At 38.2% G+C, this 21,741-nt stretch overlaps 1 protein-coding gene across 1 annotated transcript in view; it reads right to left on the minus strand.

Moving 5' to 3' along the window:
• The window catches only part of dnah5l (dynein, axonemal, heavy chain 5 like), a 94,406-nt gene extending 77,852 nt beyond the window's left edge, over nucleotides 1–16,554 (minus strand). Inside the window, exons 1-20 of the mRNA XM_076970508.1 lie at nucleotides 16,148–16,554; nucleotides 12,520–12,614; nucleotides 12,201–12,389; nucleotides 11,961–12,023; nucleotides 11,767–11,853; nucleotides 11,226–11,297; nucleotides 11,032–11,133; nucleotides 8,716–8,902; nucleotides 7,129–7,294; nucleotides 6,897–6,990; nucleotides 6,704–6,802; nucleotides 6,294–6,475; nucleotides 5,639–5,755; nucleotides 5,207–5,408; nucleotides 5,016–5,111; nucleotides 4,318–4,491; nucleotides 4,110–4,199; nucleotides 3,583–3,738; nucleotides 2,525–2,664; nucleotides 2,266–2,417 (exon numbers count right to left, since the gene is read on the minus strand). Coding sequence (XP_076826623.1) covers nucleotides 2,266–2,417; nucleotides 2,525–2,664; nucleotides 3,583–3,738; nucleotides 4,110–4,199; nucleotides 4,318–4,491; nucleotides 5,016–5,111; nucleotides 5,207–5,408; nucleotides 5,639–5,755; nucleotides 6,294–6,475; nucleotides 6,704–6,802; nucleotides 6,897–6,990; nucleotides 7,129–7,294; nucleotides 8,716–8,902; nucleotides 11,032–11,133; nucleotides 11,226–11,297; nucleotides 11,767–11,853; nucleotides 11,961–12,023; nucleotides 12,201–12,389; nucleotides 12,520–12,614; nucleotides 16,148–16,394 — 2,710 coding nt within the window. The 5' untranslated portion in view covers nucleotides 16,395–16,554. The remainder of the gene's footprint in view (nucleotides 1–2,265; nucleotides 2,418–2,524; nucleotides 2,665–3,582; nucleotides 3,739–4,109; nucleotides 4,200–4,317; nucleotides 4,492–5,015; nucleotides 5,112–5,206; nucleotides 5,409–5,638; nucleotides 5,756–6,293; nucleotides 6,476–6,703; nucleotides 6,803–6,896; nucleotides 6,991–7,128; nucleotides 7,295–8,715; nucleotides 8,903–11,031; nucleotides 11,134–11,225; nucleotides 11,298–11,766; nucleotides 11,854–11,960; nucleotides 12,024–12,200; nucleotides 12,390–12,519; nucleotides 12,615–16,147) is intronic.
• Between the last annotated feature and the right edge of the window lie 5,187 nt (nucleotides 16,555–21,741).

Here is a 21,741-nt window from a genome sequence, read left to right on the forward strand (position 1 = left end):
CTGTGATGTTTGGTCTTATTATATGAAAGCATTCATGAGCTAGAGCTGTATTTGTTTGCATAGGAAGGCATGTGTGTATGTGTGTGAGAGAGAGGGTGCGTTTTTTCAAAAACAGAAGCTAAATGTCAGTTTGTGCATGTGTTAGTCACTAAAGTACAGTAAGGAAAATAAGTATGTAGTGGAGATAGACAAGGCCACTTCACCATCACGACACAGAGATGACCTCCCCTTGCAAAATGTGAGAGACTGACCTCATCTAATCCCTTAAAGTGCTTGGGTGAGTTCCTATGCTCTATGGTCTTCTTCTCTAAAGTTAAGAATCCTAACCTTAATTGATCTCCTAAGTGCGGGGGAAAGACAATAAAAAGTGTTCTGGTCATGATCACCCTTCCTCTGAAGGACACAGAGCTCACAACTCACGAAGTTCTTTGTTAAAACTCATACCTGAGGATGCAAATATTTCAGAGGTCGTTATAAATTTAAATCCAAGATTTATACTGGACCAGGTATGGCGCCACGGGAGGGCGAAGGGGGGCATCGCCCCCTCCGGCGAGGTGTCCCGCCCCCTCAATGTAAATAATAAGACCCATTTATTTTACAACAATCGCTACATGGCGCCCCCTCACCCGCTAAACAATTGTTACATGCCACCCCCCACTCAAAAACTTATGTTCGCCCCCCCCTCTCACTCCAAGTGATCTTGAAAAGTTGGCAACCCTGTGGACGTGTCCTGCCTGCATCACAGTAAGACGCTCAGAGTTCATGTGCTGTTTTGGGGTGCCAGTCCAATCTGTTGTCTCCCAATTATGTCTATCCCTCCCAAAGTCTGGTTTAGCAATTGTTGTTACCATTAGCCTCTGCCAGAATCCTTTTTCTTCCCCTTTTTAATTTCTTTCTGAGAGCTCAAACCCAGGGTCCTACGCTAGTTAGAGACATCTTACGTTAGCCATATAATCCATTAAAATCCAATGACCATCGACAGTTGCTTATTATTCTCTGTTGTTGTTTCATTTTCTATTCTTTGTTGTTTATTATTATATCTCTGGTTTAGATTAGTAGATTTATATATAGGTTTAGTTTCATTCTTTGTAGTAAAAAAAAAAAAACAAACAAAAAACTAGTCCCTGCATAAAACAATTAGTCTAGAAACACTTCTGTTGTGTTGTGACTGGATTTACAAAGTTTTTGAATTTGCAGCACATTTGCAGCACATTTCCAAAATGTAGCGCTCGCGTTGAGCATTTTGAGCTTTTTCGTTTTGCTCTCAGGGCCACCATAGGAGCCTGTGGGAAATTGTTAATAATATTTTTTAAGAGTTCCTATTCTTTTCCCTCCTAGGTGTCATAGTCGGGTGCCTTTATGACAGGGGTGCCCACAAGTTTTCAGCTTGCGAGCTACTTATAGGATGACCAAGTCAGAAAGATCTACTGGGGGGTTGGGGGTTGTGAGGTGGCGAATGAAATTTGTTGAGCGGGGGGGGGGGGGGGGGTGGCGAACGTAACACTCGTGACGGGGTGTTTTTTTAAATAGCGCTGAAATAAATGCTCCAGTTTAAAATTAATTCTCCCGTCAAAATTAAGAAATATTTTTAACAATTTATTTATTCTGGGTCCGGATGGGATGGCATTTGGGTCCATATCCAGTTAATCAGGAATGAGATTGGGTCTGGACAGGACTGCGGGGGGGGGGGGGGGGGGGGGGGGGGGGGGGCTAATTTGTTGAGCGGGGGGGTGGCGAACGTAATTTGTTGAGCAGATTGCAGATTGGCTACCATGAATGTCAATCAAAATACAACCGAATGCTTTATGACATCTTAAGATTGGCAAGGTCAAACATTATAAATACAATTTTATGGATGTCAATTACCCATTACACTGGTCAGGCAAGAAGGCAAAGTGCCTACAGCAACCCTCACAATGAATTAATTCATACTGATTAGGATTAGTCTTGTTGCTTTTTCCAGAAAGTGAAATCAAAGGTTTTCATTTGCAAAATGCAGTTACAAACCAGGACGAATGGCAGGAATTGATAACAAATTGCACTGGCCTTATATTTTTCTGGCTTTTTGTGCAATACATCAATCAATATGTCCAGTGAAACATCTAAGTGAAGCTAAAGTAATAAAAGTTATTTAAAGAATTAAAACCCAAAAATGGGCTTTTGAAGTTTTTCTCATATTTAGGTATTCAAATATGCATGACTAATTATTTGACAGAATACAAAATAAGTATATGATAATATGTGCATTCCCTGAAAGTGCCTTACATCTGCTAATGTTTAGAGAGGTCCACGAGAGACTGATTAGTCCAGGAGAAAGTGCAGTCTCCACACGACTGATGAAAGGCTTCATCAGGGGCTGCAGCAGTGGAGAAATCTTTTTTACTGCTGCCTTGAAGTCTTGCAGCATCTCCATCAATCTGCAGAAACAAAGATTTCCATGTGGGAACTAATCCATAAGAAATTCTACTAAAGCCAAATTAAGATATTCAGTGAAGAACTGTGAATGTTTTTCAGGCCCACTCACTTGTTTTCATGGATTTTCAGTTCAGCTTTTTTGGCATACATATTGAGGATGGCATCTGGCACATGCATCCCTAACCTGTGCATGTACTTTGCCTCTTCTAGTACCTCCAGGACAACAGGATCCAAGTTAACATAGATCTCCTAGAATGGTGAATTTGAATTTATGTCTAATTTATCACTGTGTAAAATGTTCAAAGACATCAATGTTCTAGCGGAAGAGATGAAGGGTTATTGCCACAGACAACATTAGTACTGGAGAATAACCCAGTTAAAAATAAAAAACTATCATCAAACTGCATAACCATAAAATACTTATAAACAAAGTCTAATTAATGTTTAAGCCATGTTACTACCCTTGTCCTTTGGGTGTGTGTACTGTATGTGTATGTATTTGTGCATGTCCGCTTCTTTTTGTATCCATATATGAAATTCCTGTGGGCGTGGTTATATGTGTGTGTTCACTCGTCTTGTTGCTAATGTGTCACACCTGGGGCTTGCTACATGTTACGCATTTAATATTCATCTTGGATGTGTTCTGTGCTCGTCTTTGTAGAGTCCACTTTATCTGTCAATAAAGCCCGCTACTTGACTGAGCCTCAGCTTTCATCATCCTGCCTTCCCCTCAACGTGACACTCAAATATTTTTGCAATTCTTCAAGCTAAAGAAGAATTTTTTTTGGTCAGCAGCTATGCCTGACTTACATGACAGATCTAAACCACACAGTTTTTGTTTGAGCCTAAGAGAAAATTTGAAATGAAATTGATTAATGTGACAAATTGTCTTAACTTGCTCATATGAACGGATAAAAAATCAATCTGATTGTACTAGTGGCTCTTGCATATGACACAATGTTACTGGAATCAATCAATGCTGAAATCCCAAATTCCTGATGTATTTAAATGACTCATTTCACAGTGATGGTACAGTGAGCTGGACTTACTTGTTACACCTGCGTTCTAATTACCTATTTACAACAATTCATCTTTAGGTTTCCAACAACGTTACAGAGAGTGAACTCCACATAAAAAGGCTAATGTAAAAAAAAAATTTGTATGCACCTTCGTTTCTGGGTGTCTGATGAGAATCGAGGAGCTGAGGCCCTGTTGTCCCACCTCAGCTGCATTGACCCAGCCTCTATAATACAGCACTTCATACTCCACTAGAACTGCTGCAATTTTGTTATACACTCTGATAATCTTCTTCACCTCAGGGCCCTAATAAACAACACAAGTAGTGAAATTATGCTGATGTGAAAGCATGTTTCAACTGAAGTTTCAATCTTACCTATTATTTGATTAAATGCATATTTACTTACTACTTTGGTTTTACTAAATTTATTAAAGGAATCCACAAAAATCTAAAATGGGGTATATGTGCTTCTGATTTTGGTTAACTTTATAAAACATTTTTCACATTACTGACAAGTCATTTATACTAAATGACATTATAGGTGTACTATAGGTGTACAAAAATCTAAACAAGCAAAGACTAGATAACAGTATGTATGAATACCAGACAGAAAGACTAAAACAACAGTGGATGATTATACAGTACACATTTTATATTTGATAGATATTTTTATTACCCGTAACAGTTGCAGTTTATCTTTCAGAATTTCCATTGTTGACTGAATTCTTCTGAACAACTGTCGCGACCACATAATTTTCCCAGTCACCTATAGAAGATGAAAGAGAACAGAAGACAGAAACCCCACTATGTCACTCTGTATTTAGCAGAGCTCCTGTAGGAAGGATAGGAAGGATTACATTAGAAATGAAGGACCTCTCACTTACAGGGGGAATGTTGCGAGGAATGGGAGGATTGTGCTTGTGTTTTTGGTAGAGTTTTCGCACATGCTCCAAGTCACAGGCAAAACGGTGCAGGACAACTGTGTATTTCTCACTGAAATCCATCTTCTTACCAACACCATTCTCAAACTTTGACAACAGATCCATAAGCTGTTCAGTCTTAGAATCAACAAAACAATAAAACCAAAAAAGACTTTGAGGAGTAATTCTATAAATCTTTCCAAATTAAATATAAGAAAATTAAGATGTTAAATTTTTAAATGATGGTTTACTCACTGGTCTTTGAATATGTTTAGGCACAATTTGCCATATCCAAACGTTTTTCAAAATGTTCAATTGTCAGAGATCCACCTCACTTTAGTTAAACCCTGACTCCACCCAGAATCCCAACTCCTAGATACTCTCGTTCTCATTCCCCAGAATATTAATGTTTAAACCTACTTTAAATTACACCACCCCCTTCTCTATCTATATAAGCCTTTTCTAAGCTCTTCTGCATTGTGAAGTATTGTTTACCGAGAGATTTCTGCCTAGTTCTGACTGCCTGTATTCAGGTTTACAAACAGCACTCAGCAAACATATTTTAGTTTTGATATGTGTTGTTCTTAAATCTCAACCCAATTTTCTATACATTTATAATTATTATTGCACATTATATATTAAGTGATTGCATAAACCCTCACAGAAAGTGCCTGTTGGAAAAAGGTGTCCATCAGTGTGTGAAGAGACTGATATAATCCTTGTATTTGAGCTTTGAACTCCATGTAGTCTCTGTTAAACTGAAAAAGTATTGCATTTGATGGCATGCACATGTAATAAATGTAGCATTTTATAAAAATTAAACAAATACCAGAACAAGATTTCTGATGTGTACCTCTGTTTTCCGGTGATCCAACATATTGTAAGACTTAGATTTTATGCTGGTTATGATGGCTTGATATCTTACATGTATTTTCTCAATGCCATCCACTTTTATCAAATGCAAGGCTGAGAGATCCTCTAGAGTTGTAGCCATGTCCACAATATTCTCCAGATGTTTACAGAATGTGTTGAACTTTCCAAAGATATAATTCTCACTGCCAAATGTAGAAAAAAAATGTTTTATAAATCAATTCAACTCAATTAATCTTAAATAGTGCAAGTTTAAGTCCAGAAGTAGAGCAGTAAATGAATGTATACTATCTTGATTGATTAGGGTTTCAGAAAAGGTTTCAACTAGAAATATACTGAAGGTACCATAAATGTGATGATTTCCATCTGCTTAACAGATACCTCTTGAACATCTTAACACTTTGTTTAAATATACCTAAAATCAAACTGGTGGCGAAGGGGGTGGTGCAGTTCCTCCCACACTCTCAGGAAACATTGCTGATACTCCTGGTTCAGATGCTGACATTCCCTAATCCTCTTTAACAGTTCTTGTCTGAAATGAAAATAAGATGTTGAAGGTTTAGTTTATAACTTTTCAATTATTCAGTTTGATCTTGTTTGTTTGTTTGTCCCGTGTTTGTGTGTTCACTCATTGCACCTGGTACATGTCACGTTATCATGTGTTATATTTGTTCCTTGTTTATGTTGAGATATTTAATGTGTGTCATTCTTGTTTGTTGTATAAGATGCGCTAGAAAAATAAATGTTTGATACTGTATGTATATATACATATATATATATATATATATATATATATATATATATATAGTACACAGTATATAACTTTCATATTGTACCTGTGTTAAAATTGTAAAGCGCCTTGGGTATCCTGAAAGGCACTATATAAATTGAACATTCATTCATTCATTCATTCATATAATTTATTATTTTAGTTAGTTCATTTCTAATTCTACTGTGGAGCCACAAGAACCAGTGAAGGGAGCTAGGGGGTGCCAATACCTGGGCTAACAGAATCATAAGAAGATAATAACTTTAAAATGAATAAAGAAGACTATGCCAAATTATCTCACCTGTCCAAGTCCCATATTCGGGCTACTCCATGGCACAGGTAGGCCTTGCAGGTTGTTACCATTTGATTAGTGACCTTGACAAAGAGGGATGTCATGTGCTCAGCGGTATTGTAGTACCGTGACACACTTTGGATCATATGAATACTATTCAGTAGACTGGGAATATGTTCCAACATATCAGTCTGAAGAAGCAAGAGCAATGGGTGCATGTCAAAATACAAGCCAAATACGATCTGATAAGAAATTGTGAATCATTAAATGTTTGATTACAGGTCATACATCAAGGTCTATATGACACAATGGTGTCATATTATCCTTTAACACTAGAGCTCATATAACCTGTTACCATACCAATAGTAAAAAACATTTATATAGCAGTGCTAGTTTAAATTCATGGATTTGAATCTTACCGGAGTGCACTTCCCCAGTACCCTGAAGAACTTTTCTAATGTGTAAAGATACTTCACATTATCTTTGGCCTCATTGGCAACAACTGTGATGTTTCTATCCTGTGAATAAAAGTAATGTGTCATATAAGCAAACTCCAAAGAGTTAACTTTCAAATACATAAGGTCTATGAAGGCAATAACAATATGACCTAACCAGTTCTTTCCATTTATTCAGTGTCTTAGACTTGGCCACCTGTAGCACTCCAATAATTTTCTTCACCTGGGGTTGTTTTATTTCATCCAAAAGACTGTCAACAAACACGTACTATTAAATACTATATAGTGGAGTAATGTAATGTAAAATAAGGTGAATAGTTTTATTAGCTTTTCCTAAAAACTTAAATCAATCAAATGCACAAACATGAAGGGAAAATCTGGTTTCCTACCTGCTGAATGTGTTCATTCTGCTTTTCCAGTGTTCAAGCTCTACCGAGGGCCCAATGTCGTCTGCCTCTTTCCTCATCTGCTCACTCTCAGCAAGCACCTGCTCTATCTGTTTGGCCCAGTGCAAAAGCACAGATTCGAAACCCTCCACCAGCTCAGAATTATTTGCTAGGGATGAGAAAGCCATAAGACACCATATGGCTTCAGTGCTGCCTTGTCTAATTGAGACACATATATATTTTAAATGTTACAATTTGCAAAGATTTCAAAAGCACGGCAGCAAATATACAGTGCTAGCATTGCAAACCAAAGAAGTTATCATTGTTTGTTATTTATTAATATAGACATCAAAATGATTGGTCAAACCTTAAATAGCAGGACTGAAACACCTCTTGTACTAATCTGCATGTGTTGTAAGAAAGGCTTCCTTTAATAAGACAACAATCGTGCTACTACTCTAAATACAGAAATGAATACAGCATCACTAGACACAGCGAAGACATTTGAGGACATTAGACCAGTTGCTTTTCCTTTTCATTACATGACAAACAAAATGGATTTGGAGAAGCGTTCAATCAATAGGTGAGGGCACTATATAATTCACTATATAATTCACCAGTGGTTACAGATATAACTAAAAATCACCATGTTTCGCACTACAAATCGGAAAAGGAAAGACTGTCCACACTCTCTATTGGTCATCTTCATGAATTACACTTGATGCTGTTCAATTTTTTTATGTATAATTAAGATTTTTCATTTGAAACTGACAATAATATACAATACAATTGGGTTTCGCAAAAATATTTTGCTTCTGTCATCACAGACTTTTAACCTGGTCTTTACTGAGGTAACAAACAATAAATAATGAACAACTTTTCCTTTGCATTAACAGCCTAAACCAAAGCATTTGTTTGGTACATTTCAGCAAGAAATCAGGTGAAACATTGTCCAAGACCTTGACCTTCCAACCAAGTTCATTCCTGAGTCTCAGTTTTTTTAATTCAGTCCTTACAAATCTTTCCACAATTTTATTGCCATCTACCTGCTCATTTTTATGCTATATACATGCACATATTAGTTGAAGTGCAATGCATCATTTTTGTGTGGTGTTGATGAATACTTCACAGGTAACAGAATACAGATGTAACGGTGAGGGTAGGCAGCACAATGAGGTGAGTGCGTTTGTCATACACATTTATTCACACTAATGTAGCACATACAGCGCATGTCTACATAAACACACTTATGGACTTGACTCTGACAAAGACGAGCACGGGACACTGCGTAAACGCACATGAAATAGATGAACAACACGAGACTCAAGTAATGACAAGACGAGCCACAGGTGAGAACGATGAACACACTCACATACAACCATACCCACGCAAATACACATATGGACATGAAGACTACATGAACACATGCCCCAAAGGGAGGGGTCCGGATGTATCGTGACAACAGAAAGTAACTTTCTCTGAGTTACATGCATTTCTATTACTTGCACTTCTACATTTAGCTCATTATACATAATACATTTACATTTACTTATGTTTCAAGAATAATAACATAGGAATAATGCCTTTTACCTGCATTTATGTAATCTGCAGGTTCCTGAAGGTGGCTGAGATCTGGAACAGATGTCACTGTGTGAAGCTGAAACTTGTCTTCCAAGTTTCTCCTAGCTGAAGACAGACTGCAGATAAATGTATTCACAGAGGCCAGGAAGTCCTGAACATTAGAATTTTTCTGACCCTCTTTCATGATCCCCCAATCCTGGAAAAGAAGGTGAATTCCATAAATGGAAGCCCCTTTCATATGTAAACTGGAACAGTGCTAGATTACATTTTTCAGCAATGTGAATTGAATTATCTTTCTACACTGGTACATTTCCATAATAATGCTGGGTTGAATGTGACTATATGTAACATCTAACGTACAGTACATTACAGGAAGTTCATTACAGCTGCATATGATGTAATCAAATCATAAAACAAGCACACAGATTTCATGGACATTTTCATTATTCACAAGTTGTATCATTGTTTTATTTCTGAAATGCATGAATATTTGAACAAAATAAATAACTTTTGAATGACCTGGGGTGCATTTCCCAACATGTTCGTATGCTAAATACTTCATAACCTCGTACTTAAGAACATTTTACGTTTACAAGTGTTGCCCGATACTCTTCATAACTTACGTCGTACTTATAGTTGTTCATAACTAAAGAGTGTTCTGACCCATTCATAACTTACTAAGTACTTCTTAACTCATAGGATAGAGGATACAGGCAGCTAAATTCCCTTTAGAAAAACCACACTGTTTTTAAGCATGGCATTAGCAAATTTACTAATATAAAAACATTAAAATATGAAAATGTATATTTATTGTGAATTTCATGTTTATTTTGAAAAAGCAAAGCCACTAGCTTGAATAATGTAGTCAGTATTTTCCTATGTCATGGCAGGCCGGTCCTGGCGCTCAAGAAAGACACCCACATCACGTCAATCACGTCACTCCGCCACGCCCTCAGTTCCACGTTCGCAGTCACCAGCGTACTAACAAATATCATCTGTACCTGTTTCCTATATACACTGCCTATTTAACCATATAGGTCCCACCAATCAGTGCTGCGTATTCCTTGTGAGAGACACACTCAACTCTACAGCCCGAATTGGCGGATATCTTCATGTTTTATCAAGAGTTACTATATTTGCACCCTTTCAGTGCCCCAGACGTTATGGTAGCGCCTAGTGTGCCTTCCTTATTTTTGCCTGTTGGGAGCTGTTTTAGGTTTGCTTGCTGCAATGGACAGTAAATCCTTTCCAGCTCCAACCAAGCCTTCTGCTGGTTAATCAAAGTCACCTCCTAGAATTACAACATTGGTTGTATAAATCATGGTTTAGTGGTGTCACAACAACCCACTACGAAGGTCTTTTAGTTCAAGATTCATGATTTGTTCATGATTTGGGGCAGTCATGGCCTGGTGGTAGGGAACTGGTCTTGTGACCAGAGGGGTGTGGGTTCGATTCCCAGACCTGAGGCCATGACTGAGGTGCCCTTCAGCAAGGCACCTAACCCCAACTGCTAACCGGGCGCCGGGCTACGGCTGCCCACCGCTCTGGGCACGTGTGATCCACAGCCCCCTAGTAATCACTAGTGTGTGTGTGTGTGTGTTCTAACTGCACAGATTGGTTAAAAGCGGAGGACAAATTTCGATTGTGGTGTAAAAATCACAACTGACAAAATATGGTACATTTACATTTTACATTTACAAATCTGGGCATTAAAATATATTGTTTTATTTATTTCCAGGGTTTAAATCATTTCATTCACATCAAACAATGATAACTGTGCATGAGATTATATTTTAATTTAAAAAAATGCCTTTTTCAATGTAGTAGTAGTATTAAATTAGTACAAATATACAAAAATCTAATAAACAATTGTATTCTCTGCAAGGAAATGACTACAGTTAGCCTAATAAGCTTGGAATGTCTTATCAAATTGACTGATTTAATCGTTTACATATATAAGTAACTTTGAGTAAGGCCAGACTAAAGTGATGCCAATGATGAGTCCTGTGTTGCCCATAACCAAAGGAAAGCTGCTCTAGCCCAATATTTGCATGCTGTGACTAAAGCACTGCTGAGCCATACACCAATAACTAGAACATTTCCACATACTAAAGATGCATTGCATGAGATCAGAATAGGTTTTCATATAACTGGAAACATTCAATTACAAAGTTTATTAAGGCCAGGTTACAAAATACAAGGAGGGACTACGAACACACATGGCTACATAAACAAAACATATGTGACTGACATCTGGGGCAGGGGCTAACCATGACATGTGCATCCACAATACAACATTAATATGTGACTACATGGGTATAATACCTCTTGTGAACTCAGTGCAGGATATAAGACTTGAGTGAAAAGCTTCTCTAGATTGTGCAAAATGTTCCCATTCATGCAGTCAAGTATTCCAAAATTCACCTCCTGCAGTGGAGACAATATGCTTATTGACATAGAATGCAACAATGCAACACTTCTGAGGTAACAATTAAACTCCTTTAAGAGACTCCACTCACCTGTGACACATTAGAGGTCGTTATGGCCTTACCCGTGTTCCGCAGAAAAAACAAACAAAAGCCATTCAGGTTCTGTAGTGGATTTGAGTTCATAATCAGTGGAAGCAATGGAACAGTTTTTACCATAGCAACAAACCCACTACAATTATATGATATGTTGACATGTAACAACCTATCATTGCTGTGATAAGAAAACCACTTAATTTCTCTTTTTTTATTTTTGAAGCATTGTAAAGACATTGTGTAAACATTTCTTCATGAATGGATACACAATGTGCTTAAAAATGATTTGAAATAAAATATTTAGATGTTTAGGGTGTGTTCATTCTCTTATGAAGTTTCAAAGGGAATAATAATATGATGGCAGCAATATGTTTTCTTTGAACAAGTTTACTTCACTGAAAAAGTAGACTTCTCTCAAACAACCAGTAAAAGAAAATATCAGTAAGTGCTGGTTAGACTTATGTGAAACTAAAGGTACTGAAGAATACTCTGTAATTCTGTGTCTACAGATATGTCTACAAAAAATTTTCATATTTACCTCTGTAGTGCCCGTAGTGATGAACAGTTTCTTCCCTCCGGATTTTCCGCTGACAGAGTCTGTCCAAGAGGATGTGTTCCCATGAGTCTGAGAAGCAAGGTGAAAAGACATTACCTGATGACTTATTTGAGAATATTTAGCAGTGAATTGTAACCACATTTAAGTTTAGGATTAAGCCTTACCGGCTGCAGTACCTGATAGTAGAAAAGTAATTTCTTAGACCCATTGGAAGAAAAAAAATCCTCAATCATGCCAAACTGTCGAGACACAAATAATAATCAATTAATTTTTGTATTTATTTCATTTACATTTATATTCTAGAAATTCAGCAATAAAGTAAATAAAGCCAGAGTAATGAAACAATATAATAATTCAAACAATAATTAACCAACAGAATAATTCAAATGATTTTAATTAAATCATATTTGACCCACCTTATCATCAGAAAGAAGAGCCTCTTCCACGTCTGCTTCTCCCAGGTTGAGTGTACTGGCAATCTTGGCAATGAGGTATGTGTGTCTGCTGTCTAGCATGGCTTTGCGCTCATCTTTTAGAGCTCTGGCCTGCTTCACCATCTCCTTCCTGGCTTCATTAGTCAGCACCATGGAGCGTTTCCCAGCCACCTGCAAATGAAGGAAAATAGGAGATATGCTGTTTATTAATTTGATCAATTAATCAGTCATAATGCTATAAATAATGAATTATGGCATTACTGGTACATTGTCACGAACATCTTGAAGAGTTTGCACTCACTGTAGTAATGGATGTGGGGGACGAGAGGGTGGCAATGGTTGTTTGATTGCTGCCTTTAGCCTTTTGAGCACATATTCTTCTGTGTCCACTCACACCTATGAGAAATTGGAATCAAATGTCATCGATGTACTAAAAAATATAATTGTATCCTCTGTAACGGATAGCTCTTATGAGGGTACCCCTGAGATGTTTTCTGTTAAATAGAGTATATCTATATGTGATGTGGGGATATAATGCTTTATAATAAATGAGTCACAGAGCATCAACACCAACCCATGTCTGTGCTGACTCCCCATACTGCAGCAATCCTGAATCATCCACTCATTCCAAATAAGCAAGCATTACAGTATCTTACTGATACTTGTGCATCTACAAAGTGTATACAGTTTGAAGCTAAGATCAGAAATACAGCTGCCACCAACATTGAATCTATCCTGTCTTAACAGAAAATAAGCAATTGCAAGTAAACAAATGCACAGCACTCTAGACACTGATATGTAATGACACTGAAGGACAAATTTGTCAATGATCCTTTTTGCCCAACAGAAAATAGTAAATGGAAAGACTTTGAGTACCAATGCTGCAAGGCATAAGGGTGACCTTAACCCCTTGAATGAATTTGATGTCAAATCACATATTAAACATTGATACCAAGCAATTCTCGACCTATCAGTAACCATGCAACGTAATTTTACTAGATCTGTGCTAAAATTGCAAAGCTACTCTGTCCACTCTTGAGTTCCGTGATTACTATTGGTCTGGAGACCATAGCTGTCCTATTATTAACTTTCATGTTATATTATAAATTCATCTGGAATTTTCTGGTCTTTCTGTAAGGTGTCTTGGATCAGAGGGTGCCACATTTGGACATTCCTTGGGACATTTAATGCAAAATGTTGTGTAACTCCAATACTTGAATGTATGTGCTAATTTTTATTATTTATTTATTTTGTCAGACTAGGCCCTATTGAATCAGACACGATATAATAGAAAAATTGCACATCACCAGTGTACATATACACACTGTACATCCCCAGAATCAAAACTGCTTTTGGGTTGTTTTTTTTTTTACATTTTCATCCGTGTTAGAGGCTCTCCGTTGTGTTGTGGCTGGATATTCAGTGTTTCTAAATTTGCAGCACATTTCCAAAATGTAGCGTACGTGTTGTCATTTTGATGCATTTGCTTTGTGTATTTGCAGCGTGATGGACTTTCAGGGCCACCGTACTATACACTGTATAATGACTCTTGTAAAGAACAATCTGCAGGTTTTTAGCCAGAAACAAGAGTTGTTATACAGCATCTCATTACGTTGAACGGGACTTAAGCACTTTGCGCAAGCGCTTGTTAGCATGCTCAGAGACTGTTTGTAATGAACGAGCTGGGTAGGAGTGATGCAGTTGCAAGATTTTTGGGAGTTTATTTTAGAAACCAGACAAACAACTAAACAGGGTGTACAACCAAGGCAAGGGAATCACGAAGGGGCTCGCACACGAAGATGTGGTAAATCTGACAGGGAAGAGCAACACTAACTTGTTTAAATTAACAAAGACCGCACAACTATTATCACCAAGGAGTAAACGCAGGTGGGAGCAACCGACCAACACAAAGAACACGGGAAAACCACATAACAAGGGAAACCGATAATACAGACAGAAGGAATCACATAACACAACACTTTCACGGCAAGGGAAACAATGAGAACAGAAACTAACAAATAAACAAGCAAAGAATCAAGACACAAACAACCTAAGAACTAACGGGATATGTAAGCAACAATCGTTCTTATAACACAACGCGACAAGGAACAGGGAACACACTGGGATGAAGGGAGTGAAGCCAACAGATGCGGAACATGCGGCGAAACTGGCACAAAGACTGACAAGGGGGACCAGACACGACGGGGAATAAATACAGGGTTGCCAACTCTCACGCATTGAGCGTGAGACACACGCATTTGACCGTCTTCACACGCTCTCACGCCACACTTCCGATATCTCACGCCGAAAAAAATATCCAGTTTATTTACCTCTGATCCACATCTATGATTCAATGATGATTCAATGAGTTACTAGTTCGCTCTGGCACCAACCACCGGCGATCAATAGATCGCGATATAATACTTAATTTGTGTTCATTTTACGTTCGCTACGTTACGTTACCCCCACCCGCTCAACAACTTACATTCGCCGCCACCCCCGCTTGACAATTTACTCTCGCCACCTTAAAATCTCACTCCAAGCGAACGTCAAAAGTTGGCAACCTTGTAAATACACTGAAATGCCAAGTACTAAACAAGACACAGGTGGGAACAATATTAAAGGTGCAGGGAAACACGGTCTTAATAGACAACGGGGAAACCATAGAAACAAGGCGGGACTAGGGTAAGGAAAACACACGCGGACCAGGACACTGTTATTCAGTTTGCGAGTCTGTATCATCTGCCCTATGGACAGTAAAGATGGGCCTCTGCCATCTTTGCCCACAGTTCCATCTTTAATGACGCCTCCGACGTTACAAACACAATAGGCCTATGGCTGCACCAGAGCTAATTGCAAGAATGGATCTAAAAAAATAATAATTTTGAACAATGGATTTAGCATTTTTGTAGCATTGTGGTCACTGAAACAGCAAAAAACGAGTGTAACTTGCAATGTATAATAAGTGCACTAGCTAGCTGCAAATCTATGTGGGGCCACGAACATGGAGTAATGCTAGAACCACAAGTCAGGGTGGATATAAATACATATTGCTTATGGTTAGAGTAGATACTTATTTAATACCTATTAAGTGTAGCTGATGTATTTTGCACCTGTTGTATGAGGGTAGCTTTTGTATTATATACATTTTGTATAATAGTATCTCATGTATAATACATGTTGTGTAAGGTTGGCAGATGTATTTAATACCTGATGTATAAGTGTATCTGATGTATTTAATACCTGTTGCATAAGGGTATCTGATGTTTTTAATACATGTACTGTTTAAGGATAGCTGATGTATTTAACAATTTAACATCTGTTGTATAAGAGTAGCAGATGTATTTAACACCTGCTGAATATTGGTAATGAATGTATAAGGTGTTGGTGCTGTGTGTGTGTGTGTGTGTGTGTGTGTGTGTGTGTGTGTGTGTGTGTGTGTGTGTGTGTGTGCATCTGCGTCATTCGTGTTACTGTCTCTTGTTTCTTAAACGGTATGTGTTGCATGTGTTTTGTTTGTGCTTGTGTATTTAAGTGTGTTCTGACCACATCCTGTAAGTGTCTTCATGTTTTATGTGTTTGCAAGCGCTAAGTGCTATTCTTTAAATAAACTGTTTGAATTTGCATGAATTCAATGCAACCTGCTTCATCTCTCACAACGTGACAGTTGGCAAAATCTTGAACATCCTTCATTTTTACATTGTGTCTATCTATGTGGTTGCACAAATGCATTGCAGTGATGGATACATGAATACATGTAGGTTGTTCTGAATAAGACCGCTGTATACATATGTAAATGTAAAAGTAATAATATATTATTACTTTCTGACAGGGATAGGTATGAAATATCTATATTTACAGAGAAGAGTGCCAATTTCCTATTTATACAACTAACATATAACTAATATAATATATGGTAAATATGGTACCTGGAGTTATGTTAATAATTGGTGGCTTTATGTCCTGCAAGTGCTGATCAAATGTGTTTCCTTGATTTCCATCCTGACTTATAATTTCCTTTGCAACAGGAGGACCTCCTGGTTCCTGGGCTCCAAGTTCAGTGTCTTTCTGTGGAGCTAAACCCGACTCTTCCATTGCCGTGCTGTTGTTTTCCATGACAGTTGAATGTACCGGTAGTTCTTTGTCTTCTTTTGATTCACCCTCATTTTCTGCCATGTTCTAGTGCTCTGGTTTAGTGCCTGGTTAACTCAGGTAGAAAAGGGAATCAAAAAAGTCCTGAGTCTCTATTAGACAAGAACTAACATTTCAAAAGTTCTAACATTCAGGCTAACAATTTCATAGCAGGTAGTAATTCTATAATTCCCAAATATTTCCTGTGAAGTTGCTTTGTTACTTCCAAACTGTGCTGATATACAATTCAAATCCAAATGCAAAATCAAAACATAATTTCTTTAACTAACTTACACCTACCTTTTTGAAGCACAGTAGATCTGTGTACAAAGAGGAACCTGCACTTGACTCGTATACTTTAGGCAAAGTTTGAATGTTTCCATAGTAACCTCAAAGGGTAAGTTATTGCCTAGTCAACTGAGGGAATGAAAACAATAGAATAATAGGACTTAATCTGATAAATGACCAGTTTGGTACATTTTATTCTTCGGTTACATAAAAGATTAGACCTGCACGAACTAGAAAGATCAGATAATTGAAACAGTGGTCTTGTGATCAGAAACGGATCATTAATGAAGAATTAGAGAATGGCTAACACAAACTGCAATTGGCACCAGATCTCTAACTCTAGATCAGGGGTGTCAAACTCATAATCATTCAGCATAATCGTTGCCCACAGAGGGTCATATGTAACTTATAAATGTATCTACTCTTTAATGTTAAATAACTCTGAATGTATTATTTATTCAAGTTACAAATATTACATATATATTTGCATAGATGTAAAAATATGTTTGCTTATTGCTGTTATTATAACATAAATCCTTTAAATTTGATAGGTTATGAAAGCCACATTACTCCATCAATTAACAATCAAACTATCTAAGTGAATAAATAAAAATAACATCAAAATATCACATTTGCTTTGTTCAAAAATGCTGCCTCTGAAAAAGACTTTGAAGCACGGCAATTTCAGCCACAACAAAGACTGCCACTGTCACGGTGAGTCAGCCCAGACGCCACCAGAGTGCGTGCACACACACTCCTTCCCTCTCACACACGCCCTCTCACTCACTTTTCTTTGCCTATGATTGTACAATAAAAAGTTGTACACATACCCAGGTTCAGTAATACTGCTTCAGTAAAGACCATAATAAAGACCATGCCATGTTCATACTGTTACCACAACATGTAAAAGGAAAAAACACAGCATTACCAATTTTGGATTGAGCTCTGCTGCAAGTCTCTGTGCTCCCTGAAGAAGCTCGTGGAATTGATTAACAGAATCTCCTTCAGAGTCCATGGTGTAAATGAAGGCAAAAATACAACACCTACAGATACACAGACAGACGAGACAGATAAACACCAAGACAGACAGACAGATAGATAGGTGAATGGATGAATGGATGGATAGATAGATACACAGAGAGACAACAGATACACACAGACAATGAAGACAAACAGATAAACAGCAAGACAGGCAGATAGATGATGGAAGGATAGACAGATAGATAGATGGATAGATAGATAGATAGATAGATAGATAGATAGATAGATAGATAGATAGATAGATAGATAGATAAGTAGCTCTTAAAAGTGCCGTTGGGTCCTATATAGGATAGTGAGATAGATGGATGTGAGGAGAGATCTGAAAGGTCTGTCAAAAGAAGAAAAATGTGTCTGTAACACATAGTTACATAGATTTAATAAGGGGAATTCCATAGACGAAGTCGTTGGTACAGGCACGGGTCAAAACGGGAGAGCCATTCAAATACAGAGGCATGATGAAACAGATAAACATGAAACTGGGCAGGGTAACACTGAACAATGTGCAGACAATGGAGACAGCACAAACAGTGGCGGATGCAGCTGGCTGTTTTTGGGCAGGCCAAAGTGTAATTGGGGTGGGCAAGCACGAACGAAAGTTGTTGACGGGGGGGAACGAAAGTTGTTCGGGGTGGGCGGGGTGTATGGTCATTAAATGACTCGTGCGCTATAGGAGACATCCTGCAGCAATTATAGTTTATTTTCATTAATTTTCATACGGAGAACTGTATTCTGAGCTTGTGATTAGGCGGGCCCAGCTGCCAATCAGGGTGGGCCTGGCCCACCCAGGCCCGCCCGTAGATCCGCCCCTGAGCATAAATAACCGACAACTGGCTACACAGGAATATAAGTACAGAAGACTAAACTAGACACAGCTGAACACACTGACAACACGGGCGTGGCAGACAGAGGGAAACCAGGGCAACAGATAATCAGGGTGGGATAAACAAGCAAGGAACAACACAGACACAAGGAGCAGGGACACCGGAGTGACAGCAAGGAGAGGGGGGCGTAGCCCTACGTGACAATGTCAAAACATTTAATGTTACCACATAACTTTTCGGAGCATATTGCAGATACTGTTAGTAATAAAACACTTCCCAACTGCACCTTTGATTAAAAAGAGTATAATTAGGCCTCTCCAACTACATTTGGTAATGCACAGTGTGTGAAATGTTTTTAAAAATATTGTGCTTTTATACTCATAATTCACATATTATTCAGCTCTAGCTGAAATGTCATTTCTGTATCATTCATTAATGGACATACAGTTTGAGTAAAGTTAGTCTAGACCAGGCCCGTTGACGGTCTTCCTGGGGCCCGGGACAAGAAAGTTTCATACTTGACGCGTCGCGAGGGTTCGCGCGGCGAAAATGACGTAATCGCAGTGGCACCGCCCGTGCGCGAGGGCCTCACGCGCTGTCGATTCGCGAGGTCGTGCACCTCTCGACTTTTGTCTTCGAATGCGCCGCGCTTCAGCACAATGAACAAAGTCATGTTTGCAGGGTTCATACACCTTTATAAGGTGGAATTCAAGCACTTGTACGTCACTTTAAATGTTCATTTCAATATTTTCCAGCACGTTAAACTTAATTAAGTTAAATATTTATACATATACTCAAAATGATTCGCAGGGTTGCCAACTTTTTAAGATCACTTGGAGTGAGATTTGAACCTGGAGGGGGTGGCGAGTGTAAATTGTTGAGGGGGGGTGTCAAACTTAAGTTGTTGACGCGGGGGGGGGGGGTGTAAAATGGACACAAATTAGGTATTATATCGTGATCGATATAATGTCCCCCCCGGACATGCCCCCCCCAGTTTTTATGGTTAAAACCAAATTTTTAAATAGCGACGATCCATGTCCCCCCCCCCACTTTTTATTACAAAATTACGTCCATGATCAAACCATTTTTCAGTGGGAGGCGGGGCTGTATGCACTTAATGGAAAATATGCAGATAGGTAAAAAAACATATATATTTTAGCCATTGAGCTTATTTTGAGTGCAGAATTTTATATTAACGAAAGATTTTTATGAAACATTAGAGAACATTAACCGTCAGTGCGCATTGCGTATATCGAACTGTCAGACAGGCACTGTGCAAAATGTCAAAAATATTTTAAATAAAATATGCCTGCCTGAAAATATAAAAAAAAATTGCTACACAACAGCAAAAAAGTATAAGGAAAAGTTCAAGTAACGGGGTTTAAAAGCAAACAACATCAAAAAATGTTTATAGGCCTACTTGCCGAGACGCACCGCAACGAGACGACACGACCGAAACAAAGTTTTTATTCGCCTTACACGTTTTAAATGGTATGCCATGTTGGTTGTTGTCGTGCGAAATGAAAGATGTTGATGACATAACTTGCACTTAACTTTCTTTGATTCATCTTTATCTTTTTCAAAATACTTTGAAAGTTTTTTAGTAGCCGTTATAATCTCGGCAGATGCTGCGTATTGTGTTGCGTTCAGCTCCGCTCGTTTGGATTGTGCAACTGCAGGGTGTGATTTATTAATGTGTAGTAAGGAAGATGCCTATTGTTAATGCGCAAACATCATTTTTAAATATTTATTAACAGAAAATAGGATGATTTTATTTCACAAAAGGCTATATATAATGAAAACAAAGACATTTCATGAAACAACTAATGCTTAGCAGCATCCTTGGGCACCCCCATGCAGTTAGAATGGTACATTCGACGATGACGTTCATAGTCGACTAGGGGGTATAGTCGACTATAGTCGAATCAGCGACTATCGCAGGTCACCCCTAATATTTTATATATATATATATATATATTAGTAACAGCATGCACACATTTAGATATGTCAGCTTTGCTTAGTCCATGTGCATCACCAACAGTCTGCAGAAACCCACATGTGGCATAGAATCATAGGGCTGTCAGTAACTGCATTGTGGAGCTAAGGGCAAAATTCTGCATTCAGGCGAACTACATGGCTTCGTGGATTACATCTTCTTCTTAAATTATGTCTTCTATTCAAAGCCAATACTCTTTGAAGAGCTGCCATGTTCATCACACAACATACTTATATGTGCTACCGTTTAATCAATCAATTTTATTGGTTAAGTTAAAACAAGTTTAATAGGCCAACTTGTAGCCATTTCTTTGCAAAGAATACATTAATTGTGAAAGTCTGAAATGCTATTAACTGCACGATGATGAATGGAGAGATTTAATTAAATATTGGGAACATATCAGCTAATGCTAAATAGTTCAATATAAATTTAAGAATATTCGTAAGTACGAGGTTACGAAGTACTTAGAGTTACGAACGTTTTGGGAAACGCACCCCTGTAATGTACTGTATGATTTTGTAGTGATTCTATGATGCTTTTGGGATACTCCCCCAGTGCTGTAATGTGTTTATGAATGAAAATACTCACTCAGCTTTTCTGGTTGCTGTGACCACTGGCAGAAGTCTCAGTAGACATTCCTCAAATGGTGAATATTTACTCAGGACAAACTCATTCAGATCCTCTTCTGAGTTCAGTAACACAAACACCAGAGCTGACCACTGAGCAGGAGAGAGTTTGACTCCAATGAGACGAAGGTCAGCTCTTCTGTTCAGGTATGTTTGGACTTCCTGCACTAGAGAATGATCATTCAGTTCATTCAGACAGTGGAACAAATTGATGGATTTCTCTGGAGAGGGAAACTCCCTGATCTTCTTCTTGATGTACTTGACTATACTCTTTTTGCTGTGAGATCTGCTCCCTGTCTGTGTCAGGTTGGCTGATCTAGCAGCATGCACATTCTCAGTGAAGAGTTCACAAGTAAAGAGTAAATGAACAAAAACTGAAAAACAGTTTAAAGAGGTCACTACATTTAATGGGTTTCTCCTGTGTTGCTGGTCTCCTGGATACTGTCTCAATCTGTCTCACCTCATGTTCATTATTGACGTCTCCACTCCCTCCCTCTGTGATGTACAGCTCTGTGTAGATCTCATTAAGAGGGGTCGAGCTTCCATGATATGGAATTCCTTCATTCATTTTTTCATATTTCTCCAGTAGTTGGTGTTTGAGCTTTTGCTGATATACTGGG

Source organism: Brachyhypopomus gauderio, chromosome 13 (genome assembly GCF_052324685.1).
Source record: "Brachyhypopomus gauderio isolate BG-103 chromosome 13, BGAUD_0.2, whole genome shotgun sequence".
NCBI classification, from domain to species: domain Eukaryota; kingdom Metazoa; phylum Chordata; class Actinopteri; order Gymnotiformes; family Hypopomidae; genus Brachyhypopomus; species Brachyhypopomus gauderio.